The sequence below is a fragment of the Lytechinus variegatus genome, chromosome 18, assembly GCF_018143015.1.
Source record: "Lytechinus variegatus isolate NC3 chromosome 18, Lvar_3.0, whole genome shotgun sequence".
Lineage (NCBI taxonomy): Eukaryota > Metazoa > Echinodermata > Echinoidea > Temnopleuroida > Toxopneustidae > Lytechinus > Lytechinus variegatus.
Window position 1 is genome coordinate 6,362,692 of NC_054757.1, and position 21,430 is coordinate 6,384,121.

The 21,430-nt window shown below is 35.4% G+C and overlaps 2 protein-coding genes and 1 long non-coding RNA gene across 6 annotated transcripts in view; 2 read left to right on the top strand and 1 right to left on the bottom strand.

Annotated features, from left to right (window-relative positions):
- Positions 1-272: 272 nt before the first annotated feature.
- LOC121431852 (bolA-like protein DDB_G0274169) lies at positions 273-12,302 on the top strand. The gene is made up of 4 exons (XM_041629620.1): positions 273-378; positions 5,517-5,704; positions 7,207-7,392; positions 10,108-12,302. Exons 1-4 carry the CDS (start codon positions 369-371, stop codon positions 10,207-10,209), a joined length of 486 nt encoding a protein of 161 aa, XP_041485554.1. The 5' UTR covers positions 273-368; the 3' UTR covers positions 10,210-12,302.
- Positions 12,303-12,766: 464 nt separating this feature from the next.
- LOC121405587 lies at positions 12,767-15,406 on the top strand. The gene is made up of 2 exons (XR_005968654.1): positions 12,767-14,592; positions 14,807-15,406. It is a non-coding gene; the product is annotated as an uncharacterized LOC121405587 (long non-coding RNA).
- Positions 15,407-15,757: 351 nt separating this feature from the next.
- LOC121405586 (ras-GEF domain-containing family member 1B-like) overlaps positions 15,758-21,430 on the bottom strand; it is a 46,601-nt gene continuing 40,928 nt past the window's right edge. For all 4 annotated transcript variants that reach the window (XM_041596514.1, XM_041596517.1, XM_041596515.1 and 1 more), the window contains exons 7-13: positions 20,565-20,636; positions 19,911-20,112; positions 19,354-19,433; positions 18,816-19,010; positions 17,848-17,971; positions 17,232-17,304; positions 15,758-16,462 (exon numbers count right to left, since the gene is read on the bottom strand). In XM_041596514.1, coding sequence (XP_041452448.1) covers positions 16,423-16,462; positions 17,232-17,304; positions 17,848-17,971; positions 18,816-19,010; positions 19,354-19,433; positions 19,911-20,112; positions 20,565-20,636 — 786 coding nt within the window. In that variant the 3' untranslated portion in view covers positions 15,758-16,422. The remainder of the gene's footprint in view (positions 16,463-17,231; positions 17,305-17,847; positions 17,972-18,815; positions 19,011-19,353; positions 19,434-19,910; positions 20,113-20,564; positions 20,637-21,430) is intronic.

Consider the following 21,430-nt stretch of genomic DNA (forward strand, 5'->3'; position numbering starts at 1 on the left):
TTCACAAACAATATTTGTTTGCTCTCTGAAAGGAGGGTGTTCCAATTTGCTTGCTTGATTTACTTTTCACTAATGCCATGGTCACATTTGTTCTACGGCGGCCGTACGGCGAGTCGAAAACAACCGTTTTAACATTTTTTTTGTCCAACTACATATACCGGTAGGTGGTTTGAATCAAAATTGATAAAACGGCTGTTTTCGACTAGCCGTACGGCCGCCGTAGAGCAAATGTGACCATGGCATTACTAGTACTTGTTTTCTCTTCAACCCAAACTCTCCATCTAAAAGACACCATAGCAAAACTAAACACAGAAAGGTAAAGAAGATCAAGAGGAGTGCCCATCGCCAAGGAAAAGGAATTAATTTTGATGATTTCAGGTATTCAAGCTCTCTTTTCATTTTCATTTTGATGATTTTCATATCCGAGGAAAATAAAAAAAGTATTATAGTTATGAAATCGCCATGATTTTTCACTTTATCAGCTCCAGACGTATCCATCATGTCCCGCGAAATTAAGTGCCTTTGCTTTGGCTTTGGTCCCATTGACTAATATTTAAGTTAGTTTAGAAATATTGGCAAGGTAAATCGCAGGGAGAGTAGCCCACTCCTAGTACCAATGAGGTCCAAACATTACATGTATGGACCTCATAGGCGACATCAGTGGAAATGCGGGGTTAGAAATCTTTGAGTACAGGATATTTCGATATTATTTCACAAGTATGCGCTTTATTTGATGATTTTTTTTTCTCTCCTAGCTTTTTTAACCAAAATACCCCCCCCCCCAAAAAAAAAGGGAACTAGTGTTAAAGAGAAAGAGAATTATGATAGAGGAACACAAAATACTTTATTTTTTCAGCTTTTATTTATTCGACTTATAATCCCATAATCAAATATTAAATGGGGCTTCCACAGTTTTTTAAGCCCGGGGGCCACTTACATTGACGAGTGGATACCATATATGCGCGACCAAAAAAAAAATCTTTTTCACTATAGGGCACGTTACGTACGTAACGTGATAAGGGTGTCAAAAACACAAAAATAATGAAAAAGGGGTATATCTATTTCGCTAGGAAAATTACGTGTTTAGGGTCGAATTTGAGGGGATGATAAAACAAGATTAAAATGTTTTATAAAGGATGTCCTTGTTTTCCCCAACACTTCGTGTTTAGAGTCCAATTTGCGCAAGGTGTAGAAGATAGGTGGGGTCGTACTAAGCCAAATAAGGTAAAAAAGCCGAAGACCGAAGGACCCGTAACAATAAACATTCCTGTACTTGTTTAGGGGTCATTTCAGGGAATATTTAAAGAGTATCGTTTTGTTTCCAATTCTTGTCAAGGGTACGGTACACGTCAATACTTGTTAAGGGGTGCATTTTCAGAATCAGGAAATTACGTGTTTAGGGTGCTTTTTGAGACCCCATGATCGCGCATGGTATCCACTCGTGAATGGAAGTGGCCCCCGGCTTTTAAAGTCAATTCATGAAAATATTCCTCCTCGGGATTTGAGCTTTCTTTCATGAAATATCAATCTTTTTCGTGATTACCAAAAATACTTAAAATGTCATTTTTTTTATCTTTGTATAAAGCTTTAGCTCATGCGTTGCGCCTGCAATATTTTAATGTTGAGATACAACTTTATGCTTTTAATGAATTCCTAAAAACACTAAATTCTCAGATCATTTGTCGCAATCGAATGATTGGAAATGAATGATTAATAAGTTTCATGAATAATGTTTAAAATGCGTCTCTATCAGTTTTGAATATTTAAAAAAAAATGTCAGCTCGTGCTTTTTGCTCGCAATATTTTGATTAGTAAGAAGTTCTTGTATATATGCGAGTTTGATAGATAAATAAATAGAGAGGGGGAGGGTCCCTCAGCTACTTGTCCGCGATCGCTTATTCCATTTTTTTTATTATGCTCGTACGTGTTGTGAGGTTTTCAAAGTCTTCTTTTTCTCACCCTTTTTATTGTCTCGGAGCTTCCCTCTATTTCTTTGCTACGATGTATAGCCCTTCTTACTTGTTTCAATTCTTTTATGTTCTCATTTCACTGAAAACATAATTATTAAACTGACGTAGAAGACTTTACAACAAAATTTTGATATTGTTTTTTCTTGTTTGTTTGGCTTTCTTTTTTCTTCTCATTTCTTGTTTTTCTTCTTAGTTTCCCTTTCCTTATTTTCTCTTATTTCATTTCATGAGGCATCCGCCAACTTATATACAACAACAAACATATTTAGAGGCCGATATCCAGTGAGGGGGCGTGGTGGTATGCCCCTCTAAAAAAGGAGGAAAATAGGAAGGAAAAAAGAAGGGAAGGGGAAAAAATAAGAAAAAAAGAAAGACGATGATGGCAATGATGATGATGATGAAAATTATCTTGGTGAAGATGATAGTGGTGGTGATGGTGGCGGTGATGATAATGATGATGATAATGATGGTGGTAGTGGTGATGACGATGCTATGATGATGATGACTAGATGTAATTTTGTTATTTTGTCTTTAAAAAAATAATAGTGCACAGGCGAAATCATTTAAAGTTTATTATGAAAATAGCAGAAAAAAATAATTTGAAAAATTGTACCGTTGTGTATCCAGTGGAAAATCCATCCCCCACCAAAAAAGAAAAAAAAGTGAGATTTTGTTTTGTTATTTGTGACGGCGTAGGTCTATGCGAGCAGCTATGGGATGGGAAAAAAAGTAAATGAAATGTCAAGAAATACATGATAATGACTTTTATTGTACATTCAGTATATCAGTAGATAACTTCATACTCTTTCCAAAAAAGAAAAAAGTGGGTATATTATGGACCATTAAAAATGGGCAGTTGCTCTGTATATTATATTACATAGAATATATAGAGCAACTGCTCTTGTGTAGCGGTAAGTTATTCACTGATCTACATAATTCATGCGGCGCACGGCGCGTGCGCAATGTTTAATAATTATTGCTGTGAACACAATGAATGTCATCAAAAACATAATCTCACAGATCAAATAATGCCAGCTCGACGCGCAAAATCAGAAAAAAAATATATTTTCTGCCCTGATAATTTGGTAACCCTAACCTAACCCAATTTCTAAGTATTTTAAACATTAACAGGATAACTACAGACAATGATTTAAATTAACTTTATATTCTTTTGCGAAAATGAATATGAAGGACAGCTTTTTGATAAAGAACACAGTTTTAGAGTGTTAGAGCGCGATTTATACCTACAACCGCTAAATCCTGTCACTGTCGGTATGAAGCAGTGATTCCATCATCTTGCGGTAATAATTTTTGCAACACGGGCGCCAGTCCGAGAAACAGACAGGCATTTGCCCAAACGGACAACATCTCAACCTCTGCTCATTTCTTTTTGCACGGGCACATAAAATCTTGACGTAACCCATCACATTTCTCCCTATTTTCTCCTCCCCCTTTTATTTTCCATTAATTTTTCTTTCGTTCACTTTTATCTGTCTTCTTTCCCCAATTTTTTTTACCCATCACATTTCTCCCTATTTTCTCTTCCCTTTTATTTTCCATTAATTTTTCTTTCACTTTTTTCTGTCCTCTTTTCCCTTCTATTTTTGTTCTCGTCTCACCGCTTTTCCTCATCCCCCAGCCTCCGACGCCTGTGCAGATTCGCAAACAATATCAAGAGTATGTCTACTTGCAAGGGCGGAAATCTCTCCCCAAAGGTAGGGGGACCAGGGGCTGGAAAATTTGACAAAAAAAAGAAGGTTTATCACCTCCTAAAGAAGGTCATCTTAACCAAAAGAAATTTGACAAGCAAACAAGCAAAAAAAGGGGGGCATCCCAAAAGTAAGATCGTCTCTTCCAAACGTTTCATTTCGATTTTGAATGAAATGACCAAAAATAGTAGGGGGATATTTCATAATGTGCCCCCTACTATTTTGGGTGAGGGGTACATGTCCCCCGGCCCTGGGATTTGCGCCCATGTGGGTGGGGGTGTTGCGCCTCCCTATCGGGATCATATCACAGCGAGTATACACTCTTCCATATGGAAGAGTGTTTACTCGCTGTGATTTCGATCTCACACATATAAAAAAAATAGAACAGCTAAGCCTTGATCACAGGCCAAAATGCCTAACGATTTCTCCGCAGCATTAACAACTCTCGTAAGGGGCGCTCCATTTATAAATAAAGTTGCATGAACAGCTGTCTATGGCGACAAAATCGTAGGCAGAATTGTTGCCAGAAGCGTGGGAATTTGGCAGAAAATTCAAGAAAAGAACCGGTGAGTACCGATTTAACAGTAATTATATATTCATTAACATTTATTGAATCATAAGGATAAAGATTTTTTACGGAAAGAAAGCTTAGTTCTAAGCTAGGGCTGCCCAAATGCGCGTGAGTGGAGTCCCAGTTTCTTAACACGGGTAAGTATTGTGGTGTCGGCTAGAGTGCTAGGACTAGGCCTAATCATGTAGGCCTACCGGTTCATTTCCGACATTTCTGCAATATCGATTCATTTTTAAAGGAGTATTCATTAATAAAATGAGAAAAATATTATGAAAAGACGGAAGAGACTTGCCCGATGTTTACGCCGCCATCTTTTTTCTTATTCTTCCCCAACGTTACGCGACGCACGTGTCTGTAATGTTGGGGAAGAACAACTAGAAAGCAGAAACAAGATGGCGGTGACATGGTTCATGGTGCGAGCTACCTCGAGCGAAGTTTGTGCAGCCTCTACTCCACTTCCGCTACACTACGCTCCACCTACCCAAACTTCGAGACCGTGAACTCGATCTGATATTCTGAAGGACAAAGCAGACCTTCATTTTTGAGGAGCGCGATCGTGCCGGCGCTCCTACCGCGCTCCTTAAAAAGAATAAGGAGAGCAAAAAATCGCGCTCCTAAAAAAAAAAAAAAAAAAATTATCATACATGTATTGTAATGAATTGATTTTAGCTCCTCACGGAGAGCGATTCTGAAGAGCTCCATGGAGCTCCTCAAAAAATGAGGAGAGCAATTCATTGAGCTCCACGAAATTATAAACGTGAAGGACTGACAAAGGTGGGATTTTATGGGGGAAAATATAAAATTCATGCAACATCACAATCTTTAAAAACAATTAAAACTAATATTCTTACTTTACACAAAGTTTCACTTCTTTTCCATGCTTCTATCAGTCTAGAAATTGGTGAATTAGAGCCAACATGAAGTTCCTCACACGTATAATTAATCCGCTGCCGATTTCAAAACATCGCATGCGCTTGCGAGGGTCCGAAATCGGACCGGACCCGGTACCTCATACATATCGCATCCGATACGGCAGCGAATTATTTATATGTGCGAGGAACTTCATGTTGACTCTAAATCACCAAAATTCTAAAATATCACAATCACTTTCTTATTTTCTTCAGATTTCAATGAAGTTTACTGTATTATGCTTTTTTAGATTAAAATTTTTTGGGATGGACTTTGTCTTGAAACTGTATAAGCAGTGTTCAATTTCTAATACCCTATTTTTGATCCCATATAAATTTGCCCCTTCTCATTATACAGGAAGAGCAGCAGTCATAGTGCGGAGAGCCTGGGCCAAGCAGAGTCCGGTTCTTGGAATAAAGACAGCACTTGGTCTGGGTCCAAGTCCAGCTCTTGACACCAGGACCATCCACACGAGTCGGACCTGGACCATGGCATCTGGACCAGTGGAGAGTAGCATCAGGGACAAGCTCATGCAGAAATTTCAAGTGGGTGGAATAAAGCAGAGAAAAAATTAATGATCATTAAATAATTTTTTTCTAGGGCTACTGTTTTTAGCTCAACAGCCCAATTATATTGTTTATATTGGACACTACTTGGGAATATCAGGAGCTCTTTATTAGTTTTACAGGGCTCTGTAGGGCATTTTGGAAGCAAATTAGTCCCCAAGGCCCCACCTATATTTTTTCCCTGGACCTACTATTGTGCCCTTGTCACCACATGCATAAATGCTAATTCAACTCTCATCAAACAAGAAATGTAATGAATATGTAGTTTCTATCATGAATACAGAGAGAAATAGTCATAAGAGTCTACATACAAGATTGCGGTCTACATAGCGAAAATGTTTGATGTCAGCCATTTTATGCTCAGGGATTAAAAATGCTGTCTTTCTCACCAGAGACTCTGAAGTGTATGCTGAATGAATCAATGTTCAGACAGGTGGCCACTGTTTCTTCTATTTTTGTATATTTAATCATTTGCACCCCTGGCAGAATGCTGTAGGATACAAGGGCACTGTTCAGACTTTGAGCACTATAGATGGAAATGGAAATTAATGTACAGTACAGTAACAAATAAGGGGTCTTAATATGGCAGATGGAGCAAAACTTGTTTTAATAATGCAAGTAAATTTTGTTTTGGAGGTCCACTGCCCCAAACTCCAGTGGGAACCTCTATGGCCCGTATTCTGAAGTCAGGTTTAACTTCGACCTTGGTCTAACTCTGTGCTAAAATTATGGGAAGCCAATTGTTCAAAAATTCTGTTATTTATGGTATATTTCGTATGTTTACTATTTTGTTTCCTTTTGCTTTCATAGTGAAAAAAAAATACTTCAGTTATCATTCCGAGACAATTATGAACAATTTGGATGTCTTGTGAGTTAATAAAATGAATGTGTACTGTTGGAGATTTGTGCTCCAATTGGCTCTCCATAGTTAAACCACAATTTTAAGCCAGGGTTTAATTTAAACCTGAGTTTAGAATACAGGCCTATGGGTGATTCCATGCTAGAAAAATCAGCCATTTTTATAACATTTTTCAACCAGCTGTCCAAACAAACAAAGAATTTCAATTTGCTTCGTGGTAATATTAAAGTACTACTGAGTAGACATGCAAAAAACTGACAACCAACAAAAATATGTTGTCCATAGGTGAATTAGAGCTTAAAATGTTGCATGTCGTACGGGACATTTCTGCGTCCCGTACGACACACAACATTTTCACCTATAATTTACCCACAATCAATTTGTTTGTGTTGGTTATTAGTTTATTACATGACTACCCACTGTAGCTTTATCATTGACAAAAAAGAACATTTTATTGCTCAAGCATTCGGCTAGGAAACTAGAAATTGTTGTCAAAATGTCCTGTACGACACGTATGGAATCGCCCCTATATATGTCAGCAACACTGAATTCAGGCATGTATGTGATGTACTATGTTAATATTCAAGTTCTCTGTATTGGTTATATAACCACCTGTCCACAGCCCTCTCATTTGGAAGTCATCAATGAGAGTAACATGCACAATGTCCCACGAGGATCGGAGACACATTTCAAGGTCGTGGTGGTCTCGGAGGCCTTCGATAACGAGAGTTTGATAACGCGCCATCGCCTGGTGAATGAGGTCCTAAAGACGGAGCTTGATGGGCCTGTACATGCTCTATCAATACAGGTTAGTCCTGGAGTTTGCGAAAGTTGACCATCAACCTATTAGTGATCTCTCAATAAGCCAGTTCGTAGTTCCTTTCTGCGCATGATCAAAAGAGTCTACACATGATCAGAGGAAGGTCATTTGTACCTTAGTGACATGGTGGTTTAAATTCTAATGAGATAAGCACCAACTCTGATGTCTTGATTATTCATATATTCTTTTGAATAGTGGTTTTCATTTACATCCACAAAAACAACAATGCGTCCACGAACGACTGGTATTTCACAGTTTGCCAAGTACATTGTGTAACATGCTATGATATGCGTTCAAAGAAGGAATGCAGCAAATACCTTCATAAAGTGTTCATTGGTGTGCTATTCTAGTCACCTGGTCTATTCAATTTCTTCATCCTGCTATGTAAGGCAAGCTTAAGTAATATCTTGCTTTGAAATTTGCCTATCATAATGAAAGAAATGAAAGGTCATTTGACCAAAATTGTCCATGAAGTAACTACGAACTGGTCTATTCTTGTTACGATGAGGCAGCAGTTATCTTGCTTGGCATTTATGTTATTGCAATGGGAAGATACACTGTTCCTTACAATTTTGTTCTTCTGTATTCTGGGTGGATTCTAGTTTGTGTTTATCAAATAATTTAGATTGCTATAGTGCCCAATTTCGCAAGATACCAAGTGCTTTGAGATGCCATTCCTGTCTCAGCATAGGAGATAAGATATTTGCAAATTAAAGGCCAATCAAACTCTACTCCAGCTATTAGATGATTTTCATAAAGAGGGAAAATCAACCATGTTTTACTAACAGAATTCATCAAAATCAGATTTGATTTTAAAAAAGTTATGACATTTAAAGATTTTTGCTTTATATTATCTCACAATAGTGGTATAATTTATGTACAAGTTAGGTGGTACGTTTATGAGGTGAGCTGATGAAGTCATATACTCACCTTTTTTGTATTTCATAATATGAAATAGCAAATATTACAGTAATTTTGATACAGATATATGATAAAAGAGCTGTCAAGTTGGTGACTTTTTCATTTTTCATGCCATGTTGATGACAATTTCATTGTCATACTTGTTTGATTTTATCTTTTAGTTCAACTTGGCTTTATGTTTTAGGTTTTCTTGATATACAGTGCGTCCCACGAAAAACGAAACCAAGATTTATCGATGATTTAACTTAATCACAAATACAATTGACAAATGACCTACCATTGTAAAGCTTAGAATCTCTTCTTTCATCTGAAATTACTTAGATCATTTCTCATTCATGCATAAGTGAGCAAAAACAATTTGAAGAAAGGATACCAAAAACTCATTTGGTGGGGGGTATCTGAATTTCAAAAAGAAAATCACATGCCTAAAAAGTTCAGTATCTGCTCTTTCATTTGATACCTCAATCACAGAAAATGGTCAAGAAGTAAAAAAGTTATGTTCCCTTGAAACAATGCTTGTATTTCCATAATTTTATTAAATAAACATGTTTTCACAGGTTTCCCACCGAAGCTATCGCACGGTAACAAAAGACTTAATGCATGGCTGATCGTCAACAAAACAGAGTGTCGAGTGAGTCTGGACGCTCACCTGTAAAACCTTCATTTTATGAAATTATTGAAATTCAAGCCTTATTTCAAATAGAACTGTTCTATTTCTACTGTGATTGAGGTATCATATTAAAGAGCAGATATTGAACTTTTTAAAAATTTGTTTTTCTTTTTGAAAGCCAAGTAACTTTTTGGTATCCCCTCTTCAATTGTTTTTGTTCACTCATGCGTGAATAAGAAATTATCTTACTAATTTCAGATGAAAGAGGAGATTCTTAGCTTTACAATGGTATGTCACTTGTCTATTGTATTTATGATTAAGTTATGACAAATCATCGATAAATCTCGGTTTCGTTTTTTGTGGGACGCACTGTACAGCCTGTATACAAGAAAAAAGTGTCAAATATTTCAATTAAACTTCCTGATTATGTGCATTTGACCACACTTTCTGTTTCCTTTTATTAAAAATCTTTATATTAAAGGGGAATGAAAACTTTGGAACAAATAGGCTTGTGTAGAAACAGAAAAATCAAAGAATAAGAATAAAGAAATTTTGAGAAAAATCGGACAAATAATGAGAAAGTTATGAGCATTTGAATATTGCAATCACTAATGCTATGGAGATCCTCCCATTGGCAATGCGACAAGGATGTGTGATGTCACTGATGAACAACTTTCCCTTTGGTGGACTATAAAATACCCTCAAAATGTCTCTTTTTGCTTTTTCTTATGATGATACAAACTCTTTATCCATGATGTATTCTTAAAAAATATGTATTACATGCCCTCATGTAAAAAGAACACATGATCTATGGATAGATGTGATAAAAGAGGCAATTCAAGGGAAATATATACTAAAGTAAAGGGGAGAGTTGTTCACAAGTGACATCACACATCTATGTCGCATTGCCAATTTGCTATCTCCATAGCATAGTGATTGCAATATTCAAATGCTCATAACTTTCTCATTATTTGTCCTTTGTTCTTTGATTTTTCTGTTTTCACACAAGCTATCTTGTTCCAATGGTTTCATTCTCCTTTAAAATATAAAGATGATTTCGAACAAATCATGATAAAATCATTTTCAAAAAGAGATGCCCAAGAGTTCAATGGCATGGGTTGAAGTGACTATTTGGAAGTTTCTTTTATTCTCCGCCAATCTCCACCTTCCAGGCTAAGACCCCGTCCCAGTGGTCAAGCAATGCAACGGTCACCAAGTCCCCTCCTTGTCTGGGAGGAATGGCCAGAGAACAGCGAGATCATCAGGGTACCTGACCCCGGACACCTCGCCACCCGGACAGAAGGATTACTATGATATTGCATTCTCCTAGAGGCATGCTGTCTGCTCATCCCTTCGTCCCGTTTTCAATCTTGTGGTTACTATTCAAAGAACGATTCACAGATCATATTCATCGACCTCCTACATGTACTTTGGTCATGTATAAATATTTGAGTGATAAAGCTCTGATTAGACATGGGTCACCAGGTCAAAGGTCAAGTTGCAGAGGTCATTATATGAATATATCGTGTTATGCAATATGAAGGATCATTTCTGTTGATCACCGCCAAACCTCGCACAAGTATGCATATGGGAGAAGGGATGGTTTATTTTGGGTCAATTAATTAACTTCATATGACAAAGGTCAAATGTCATAGAGATGATATTCTGTACATGAGTATGATATTTTCTTGCAATAAATGGACAACCATTTGATGGATCAACTTCAGATTTAGCTCTCGTTTGCATACTGTATGGGAGTGACAGTGGTCCGATCTTATTTGGGGGTCACAAGTTACTAAATAGGTCCAGTAGGTATATTAGAATTATAATTGATTTACACATGAATTTTGGATTGGTGATCTCACTAGATTTTGCTCTAGAAATTTTTAAAAGTACAGTGTGCAATATACTTCATATCTTCCATGATGGATGCATTGATTTACATGTGAACTGCTCAGAGTCGAGAATCCATCCAGTTCACCGCATCATGGAAACTTACTATGGTGCAACATTTGCATCATATATGTATATTTAAACATTGTAGGCATCTTTTGATTGGTCAGTTGCAATCACATGACTTTGTACAATTCTTTTCTACATTATGGACTCCCTTAATTCTCCTGGTTCACTGCAGCATCAAACTGTGAATAAGTTTTAAAATGGGGCTGACAAGATATCAGTTATACTTTATTATGATATTGTGATATCATTTCAATCCAAGGAATTGGGTATTTATGTCTATCAACATATGAAGCAAGTTAATTCTCTTATGGTATTGCCCAGCCCCTCTGCATTGAATATTAAATTTGAAATAATTTAATGCTTATAGGAAAAACATGGAAATCCCCTCATTGAATTTGTAATTTAACAATTTCAAGATACACACATGACATCTCTTATTAAATATAACTTTGAAACTCTATTAATATCTTTTAATGAATAGTTAACAGACCGTATGTTTATCTTTTCAACTAACTTGAAGTCAGGGGTTTACTTCCCTTTGAATTAGAAATCCCTTGCTTTCAGTAAATAGATTGTGGCTCTAAGGCCCAAATTCACAAAGGTGGTTTCGTTTGAAACTATGGTTTTTGAAAAACCGCGGTTTCTAAAACCTGTGATTCACAAACGATGGTTTCTAAAACCCACGTTTTAAACCATGATCTCAAATGAAACCACGGTTTCAACAGTGGCTCAAATGAAGGAATCATGGAAGCGACAACGCATCATTGCCAAGAAGGAGTATGGCAAGTACAGGAGAAAATTATTACAAACCGACGGAGGTCCACCACCATCTCCCCTCAAAGCAACAACCATAATCCTCAATGAGATTCTTCCATATGATTTCAAACAGCTACAAAATCTGTATGACGATGATGTAATTCTCCAAAATGACCAGGCCATATCAGCCCAGCAATGTACCAAAATACTGTACTGTGATTGGTCAATGTGCCTAAAAATCATGGTTTTTGTAAAACCCACAGTTTGAAACCACCTGAAACATTCGACTCAGAATCATGCCGAAAAACCTTCGGGGGAAAACCATGGTTTCATTTGAAACCACCTTTGTGAATCGCAAAATCAGTAAAACCCACAATTGAAATCATGGTGCCGTTTGAAACCACCTTTGTGAATTCAGGCTGAAATGTCTACTGTCAATTTAGTTTCATCCCAAATAAAACTTGTGATTTGAAAATGAGACAAATTTGAAAATAAATAAGCTGAAGAAGGGGTGTATTTGAGACCCTACATTTTATTGAATATTGTGTTAAGATGGTACAAACATTGGATTGAAGTACATTTTATAGAATAAGAATGTAAATTTAAGGCAAGCCTACCCCAACTCGTTGATATTATTAAAGTTCGAATGAGCATTTGATTTCATCAAAATTTGATAAAAGAAATAAGAAAGACTGTAATTATTATTTATACTTATTTTAAATCTGCTTGTTGGAAATAAAATTATACTAAATTTATTTGGATCTCCTCAAGTATTTATGGTTTTATTCTACCGTGAACATTATTAATAACCATTATTGTATTTAAGCATAATTCAATCAGAAGCTCTTTCATTTCCATATCACATGTTGTGCATATATATTACTCTTATGACAAAAAATCATGTCATGACTTTCTTACATCCAGTGTTGAAAGTTCTTGGGAGTGAATATGAGAAGTGGGAAGGGAGAAAGAAAAGAGATGGGGGGGGAAGAGATGAGAGGAAGAAGAGAGCATAAAAGGAGAGATAGGAAGAAAGGAGTTAAAGAAAGAGTGAAGGCAAGGGAGATGAAGACAAGAGAAAAGGAAAGAGAGAGGGAGAAGAAGAAAGAATAGAGAAAGAAAAGGGGGACAAGGAAGAGAAATGGAAGAAGAAGAGAGAGACACACACACCACGAACATTAATCTTATCATCATCTCAATACACATCTTCACTCGCCACGCATCTTCATCATTAACATAAGAAATGCAACAAACAGTATTTAGCATTATTCTTTTGATGTGTTTATTTCTTATTTACATGTCCAATCATATACTTCACATATGACATTAATATAGATTGACATAGAATTTTCATATATTTACATGTACACAGTATTCCATTTTTTTCATCAAATAGACATGTGATAATAATACACATCCAATGTATATGTTTTCCCATAGAATACATTCTGTACATAAAACAGAATACACTGGACATAATAAAAAGTACATACACATTATGTACAATCCACACTGTACAAAAAGCATTTTGAAATTATTTATAAAGTTAAAAAGATTTCAATCACGATATATAAATTTAAAGAACATCACATAAATCACTTTAGGCTTTGTAGAACTTTAAACTTAAATATAAATATTTTAAGGTGAATAATACTATAAAATTTAGATGGCAGTTTGTCTAAAAATTCAAATAACTGCACTGATAATTTTGATTTTTTTTTTACAAATTAGCAAAAATGCTTTTCACGGGAGAATACAGGATTAGGTAAGGAAAATTATCTGCCTAAATACTGGGTGTAAAAATCAATGTCTGATACAAGACCTAGAGCCAAGTACTTTAAAAATGGGAGATTTGTGGTAATGAAAATTATAAAAATGTTTGAAATAAGGGTTGCAAATAATGTCATCTTCATAAAAATCTCAATATAAATAGAAAATTGGGCAGTTTAAATACACTGTAATGTTATCCTCCAAATCATGAATTCATTCATATACAATTACTATGAAATAACATTAAAACTCACACATGGGACTAAACTGGGGGATATTCTCTACTCAAGCCATCAAAATTCATGGATTTCAGGTCCTCCCATTCACTTCTAATTAGTAAGCCATGATCACTAGACCTAAATAAATACACCAGTCCTGAAAGAAGACTAGTTATATATCTACATGTACCAAAATAAATAGTCTACTTTCTCTCTCTTGCTTAAGCCACTGTCTATGTACATGATACTGATGCAATCATGTTAGCACCTAATTTTCCATGACTCTCACAACAAGTTACTGTACTACAATATCATAGCTACTTTGGCACCAACTGAAATACTAGCGAACTACTGAAAGGCAAGACATTCTATCAATCAATCTCCTGAAAATAATGTGACATGCTGAAGCCTGCAGATAAGACTAGAAATGCTAGATTAAAACCAGACTAGTTTCAAACATATGAACCAAGTGCTTCTGTAAACAACTTTAGCTTTGTGCCAAGCCCAACTGGTTGTCGACTCCATTGCTAAACTAGCCTTGTTTACACGTTAAGGACTGCGTTCAATCGACACTTTTTCATATGTATGTACTAGAAATAAAGTTTTCAAAGATGTTTAGCTCAATTTAATTTTTGTTCTAAAATATGTTTATCAGAATAATGAAATAAAGATGTTTTCAAAAAAATATCTGCAGAACTTTTTGAATCATACTATTTCACTCCAAAGTTTGACCTTTACTTCCGGGTCAAACTATATGTGGTGGGTGGGCTTAAAAACTGGAAATCTGCATCTTCAATCGCTTTCCCAAAATGACTGTTTTGTGCTTGCATTTCTATCTGTGATTCTAGCCTATGTTAATTACTACCATGTCCCATTACCTTTTGGCAGAAAATAATATTCATACTTCACCACTTAAAGTTGTCTTCATTTACTTGTTACAGAGAGCAGGGGGTGTTTCACAAAGATTGAAGTATAACTTAAGTCGCACTTAAATGCCAATGCGTACATGATATGCAACGCGCGATCTTATTGATAGATACGCAGTAGTGCGCGTCCTCATGGCACGATCTGACCAGTGCGGTCAAGCCTTTCATACCGTACGCAACTCGGCATTTAAGCGCGACTCTAAGTCATACTCAAATCTTTGTGAAACACCCCCCAGGAGTGTTAAATATGGATAACAGTATATAATTGCTCAGTATTAGAACTTGCAAAAAAGAACGGGTAGTTGTTTACACAAATACATTGGCTTGTTCTTGAAAGGCATTTTTAACACCGTTATTCCTTTAAACAAAATACCCAGATTCCATAAGTAAATATGAAATACTGACCAACGGATATACAAAATATGTGACATAGTACCGAGGAAAAGTATAATTCAGCCTATTCGATATGAAAGTAAACAGATATTACACTTATAAAATTTGGTCACATTGAATCAATGGGGACTGGGTACTAGACTAACCCTACAGACAATGAACAAGAATACCCTGCATAAACTAACTGAAATATACACCACAAATTTCAGAATAAAAGAAAATATGTTGCTAGAAAACATTAAAGTGGTCTAGACTATCAACTGGTCTAATAATACAAAACTAAAAAAATATTAAATGGGGGAAAGAGTGAAATAAAAAAAAGTACTAGCAAAATTACAACTTGGGCAAGAACAAAACAAACTTATGTAAAAAACCTAAATTCTTCAACCATTAAAATAAGGTTGTTTCCAAACAACCAACTAGAACTGGTTATCTCCAGGTAACATTCAAAGAAGAATATTGATTTGGAATATAAAAATACACAAGAAAAACTTGCTCCCAAGAACACGATGGAAATGTTACTTCACATTCACAGTCATAACGATTAACAACCTGAAATTTTAGATAAGTCTTGTAAACAAAAAAATGATAAGGGATATAAACTTTTTTTCTTGATTATTATATTGAACTATTTGAATAGTCAAGACGTGACTTTCATGCAACAGCATTGTTTTCATGAAATACTCCCAGGGTTTGCATTTGCAAACAGACCACTCACAACAGGGTATTTAAAAGAAGAAAATCCAACTCATAAATAAATCATGGTGATGATGAATATGGTAATGCTTTCGTAAGGATTTTAGAGTTCTTTCAGATAGTAGAGGAAATCTATTTCCCGTCTGATGCTAAAAGGCAGTTTTCCTCTCCTGGAGGTTAATATCATGATTGCATCAGATCTTTCTACTTCCTGAAAAACTCTTTGCTTCCATCATCAGACGACACTGGATCCGCGAAGTTAATCACCGCCCGCATCCTCACGAGTTACAAGTCTTCCAGTATCTCATCTTGATCAGGATTGCATCAGGCATTCAAAGAGACAATCTTGTGTTCAACTACGCATCATCTTATTTGTGCCATTCTCCCCCTCCACATAAGGGTTTAAATCTCTACATTCATCAGTCTTATCGTTCAAGCTTCTGATTTTATCAGGTTTCTGTCATGAAAAGTACTCTCTTTGCTCCGTCATGGTGCATCTCGGGTCATCCAGATCTCATCATACTGGTGATTGGTGTTTCCAATCCTGCTTTGGTATTCCTAAACATTTTAGATGCTGGCAAACAACATTCACTCTCCATCCATCTTTTATATGGATGAATTGGAGTCTCTTGGGGAAAACCCGCAGTTCATGCTGATACCACCAACCCACCGGTAGCTCCGTCCGTTCCTTCGTACAACTGATTTCAGTTCAAGAGTTCGCTCTCGTGAGATGTGATAGCATCAGCCATTGCCATGGCAACCATACCTATGATGACTTTGATGACGTCGTTGACGTGCATTGCAACCTGTAAGGTGGAGAGAAAGGAATAATTTGATCAGGAATTTGAAAAAAAACAATGCACAAGGAAATCTATTCAAAACATAAGATGTAGGGACGTTGTTGATCAAGCAAGTATTGTAAATTTGGTTTACATCATGATTATGGAGATTTGGTATTTGATAAAGGATTTCTCTCATTTCAGTGCCAATACTATAAAGTTGGTCAACATTTTCCATTAATTTAATTTGATGAACACATAGTAAATTGATCAAACTAATAACTCAGTGCTGCACAAATACAAATTAAATCTTCAAATATTTCTTAAAACATAAGCTCTTCAAAAAACAATTTAAACCACATTAATTCCTCTTCTGTTATCCATTATATTAATTTGTTGGTCATATTTAGCATGGTCTGACACATGCAGACTGTGCATTCCCTTGTCAAAACTCTCCTCCACTGAAAACATTTTGCTGTAGCAGTTGCCAAGACTTGGAATGCTATCCCTCTTTCAATAAGAAATGCTTCTAGTGTTCTTGGCTTCAAATCAACCCTTAAGTAATACCTTTTCCTCAATCATTAAATTCCCTTTTTATCTTAAATATTGTGGTAATTATATTGCAAATGTTAAATTATCATTCATACATTGTACGCGCTATGGTACTTTTCGTTTTTAGCGCCTCTAAATATCCATTATCATTATTATGGTTAGCCTTATTGGTGATTGATACACTAGTTAAGAGACTGCTGGGGTCAATTTCGGGGCTCGGGTCTGCCCTTTTTATAAAACTCACTTGAGGGTCTTGTATTGGGTCTTCTCGAAATCCGTTTCTGGACTTTCGCTTTCGTACGAGGCAAGATTGAGAGCTGTTGGGGAGAAACGACAGAATATGAACAAAGAATTACAGCCTTGGCCAGTATTCATTTACATTCTCCTATTATGTAATAAAATAGGTTTTGCACTTACAAATATAACATAGCCAATTCTTCTTTTATGTGAGGCATTTAGATTTTATTTCATCGTAAGGTGAAAGTTTTAGACAGCTTCAAGTACTTGTAATTACAAGTCTTTTTTTCATCAAGTTTATTTTCAATGGCATTTAACTGGCAAGTGTTATGGAAAGTGAATAAAAATTCATGAAAAAATAAAATGAAATAAAAAAACAATTGACTGACAAATAGTCTCTCATAAAATGGAGGCACTTGAAACTAACATGTATTATTATGACATGGTGCCCAGCCGTTGAGAATAAACAAATTTGAACAATCCCCTTATTTTAATTCTGAATTAACAAGCTATATATCCATGCACTGTAGTTTTTTTTATTTTGTAAATCTATTGTATTACATTGGTCAATCTGGGGACCTCTAAGATGAAAGTGGGTTGAAAAAAGAAATTAATATACTTACAATTTTCAGAGAATACAGGTGCGGTGAGGAGATAATTAAGGGCTTGTCGATCCCGAGGGTACGGACACTCTACAGACTTCCACGTTATGAAGTTTGTCACCTGCTTCGCAAGCTGCCAGAATTTCTGTAAAATAAAAAAGATAAAAAAAGAATAAGATACACTGTACTATTCAAACACTGCTCTTGTATGCAAGAAATGCTGCAAGATCATGTTATTATGATTTCAAACAAATGAAATTAAATGGTTTTACTTTTGTTCTTGGATAAATGGTGAAGTGTTGTTGCATTTTGAAGAAAATCTCATGATTACATTATCATGCAATGATACATTTTTAAGGAATAAAAGTAAAACTAAGTATAAATTATGTTCAAATATTTATATTTTACCATATCTTTCAAATAAACTTTGCAACAACGTTATTCCATGAGGGCTATAACGTGAAACACAGTAATATTCGAAGAATTCGTTTCCCTAGGCTGAATATTTCAGAAACTCGTAAAAATTATCAGTAGAAATCACTGACACATTGATTCTTGACTCATTCTTCCCATGCCTTCATTTCAAATCCCATTATAACAAAATATAATCTTAATAATATTAATTCAATGACTTAATAAAGGAAACTATTAAAACCAGATTGAACTGGTTTACAACAAGATTGAACCAGTTCCTGACAAGATACAACTGGGACCAGTCTTACAAAGAGTTGCGATTGATCAAATCAATCGTAACTCCATGGAAATCCATCAGTGTCATAATTTCTTATACAGGAAATGTGCAAAATGTCCTTTGTAAATAAAAGAGAACACACCAAATTGTCAAGAAATCAATGAATTTATGGATATACATGTACATTCATATCTAGAATTTCTTTTTAACAAACATGCATTTTATATGTTGACTTTGCTGGCTTTCCATAGACGGGGCCCAGGGTTTCTGATAACCACCCTAGTCTCCATCCACTCACCTGAAAGTTGAGGTATCCATTAGGCATCTTATTGTTACAGCCCTCGTTGAGGAAGTAAAGATCCTTGACGAGCAAACTAAAGAATGGGATAACTATCTTATCACAGGCGCCGTCCTGAGCGCTCATTGCTCTCTGCATGGCGGCTGTCAATGATTGTCTGTACGTCGAGAAGTTGGATGTGGGGTCCATTTGGTGCTATAAGGAAGGGGAACAAGAAAAATAAAGTGTGCTAGCTACTTGTCTTTCATGATCCTATAATTAATTCTCTGTTATCCTTAACTTTAATATTCAAGTAAACCATTTCCAACATATTAACTACAAAATTGAGTCATTCCAAAGACTATACTGTATGCAACAGCTGAAGAAATTGAATTTTCTCGTACTGTAGAAATTCTGTTCCTTTTCTTATATTCTGATATTTTTGTTTTCTATTTCAACTGAATTCAATCAGATAGAGTAATCACACTTCATTCAAGAAGTTGCTCAATAAATGAAGGTCACTTTTCATTTGCATTTTCAAATGGCATAAGATGCATACCTCTAGACAGTCAAATTTGTCTGTGTTGATCTTGTTCCACGTTTTCTTTAACCTCGCAACAGGACTCATGTTAAGACCAGCTGTAAAAAGATAGAAAGGAATATCAAGATATGATTATACTAGCTATTACATCAAATATAGCTATGCACAATTAATATCGTATTATAATAATGATAATTATTTGGCTGATGAAAAGGTTTCGTATTATTTCTGGAATTTCACCCTCTTTGTGTACCATAAAAAGCTGGCATACACATACACACACTTTTGCATGTGTATCATATCCTTATAGCCTCAACTGCCTGTCTTGAATGAAACTAAAAGCTTCACTTGTGACTCTTTTGCTGACAGACTTGTAGTTTTCAAAACTATAAAGGATTGCTCATTGTTTAATAACCAGACTTTATCACCAAGGCTGTAACTCTAAGAAAACGTAAAATTACATAACAGTAGGCAAACTTTCATAAGACATTTTACTCAGTGTAGTGTGGATTGATGAATTCAATTAAATTATTTCAATTCAATCATTTTAATTATTATCTAGTTCAGGAACTTACACATAATTGCCATAAGAGAGTTGAAGTTGCCGATATTGAAGCACTCCCTGGCGACATCGGTGAAGTACTCGATGAGGCGAGCTCTGTGCTTCTTCTTTATGTGCATGCAGACCTCCGTCGCTACCAAGAAACTCAGGCGATTGAACCATTCCACGTAAGCCTCTAGGTTCTTGGTCCTCTTCAGGTCCTGGAACTTTACCGTCTGCAAGAATAAGACCAGGAACAGTTGTTTAGCATAAACGGGGTTGTATTGTGTAACATGTTACATAAATGGTGAAGGATGGATGGACGAGTATGAGATTGATTCAACAGAAAATATTTCTTTATTACTAGTATTTTTTTTCTTTGTGCCATTCATTATTTAGTATGCATTATTAACCAATACGCATGGTTTCACTCTTATCTTATTTAAATTCATTTTTTTTTTATGGGTGTACATACATATTATTATTGATTGATAGAAAACTTACTGACAAATGGTTAAAGGAATATATAGACAGAAAGACTGATATATATATATATATATACATAGATATAAGGATGGATGTACATGTATGGGTGGGGGCCTGGGTAGATGGAAGGATAAATCAAAGGATAGAAAGATGGATGGATAGATGGATAAATACAAAGAGATGAAAAAATGTAGAAACTTACTTGAGTATCAGATTCAGTTTGTTTGATGAAAGATTGCACAAACTCCTCTGGCCCAATATTCGTCAATCTCTCCTGTAAATTCAAAAACAGACAATCAAATTAATAATTCAGTCAAGACATACATATATTTCACTACTGTATAAAACAAAAACACAATGCATCACCACATGCAAACTTCATATACATATACTTGAAGAAAAAAACAATAGAGAATGAATTAGGGCATGTCTAGTAAATATTTGAGTAGGAAAGATTTGTGTTTACATTTCCAAATCAAAGGGAGGAAGTGGGACCATTCCACAAAAGATAATAATCTTCTATAAGTATGTGTATGTATCTAACCACAGATTGTTCATATATGTAGAAAATAGGTTTGTGTGGGTAACCACACATCTACTAATTAACTTAAAATACCAGTTTGTTCATATCCTACCAAAGGGTATTGTTTAGAATATAATCAAATAGATGTAAATTCCTTCACTTCAACGACAACATCGTAGATAATAGCAAAGTTCATGTATAATCAGTAGACATAGATTAATTTGAGATTTGAGAGTATCGAAGAATACAGCACGTCTCTGGTATCTACTTAAGTCTGTGTTATATTCAATGTTACTATTGCCAAACATTATCGCCTAATTTTACCGATTCATGATGTTTTGTAGGTAATTCTGTGTCTCATGATACTTAAATAAAATGTTCCAATAATTGTTTTCTTTCTTTCTCACTTTTTCCACTGATGTTTATATTTCAGCATACAAAGAAACTTCATTGTAATTTGCACTATATCAAAACTGACTATATTACCATTATTATTATCATTATCATTATTATTATCATCGTCATCATCATTATTATGATTATCA

Excerpts from the sequence above, each read along its gene's own strand:
- LOC121431852 (XM_041629620.1), top strand. Across the intron at positions 5,705-7,206 it reads AGCTCATGCAGAAATTTCAA|CCCTCTCATTTGGAAGTCAT; the intron begins GTGGGTGGAATA and ends ACCTGTCCACAG. Across the intron at positions 7,393-10,107 it reads TACATGCTCTATCAATACAG|GCTAAGACCCCGTCCCAGTG; the intron begins GTTAGTCCTGGA and ends TCCACCTTCCAG.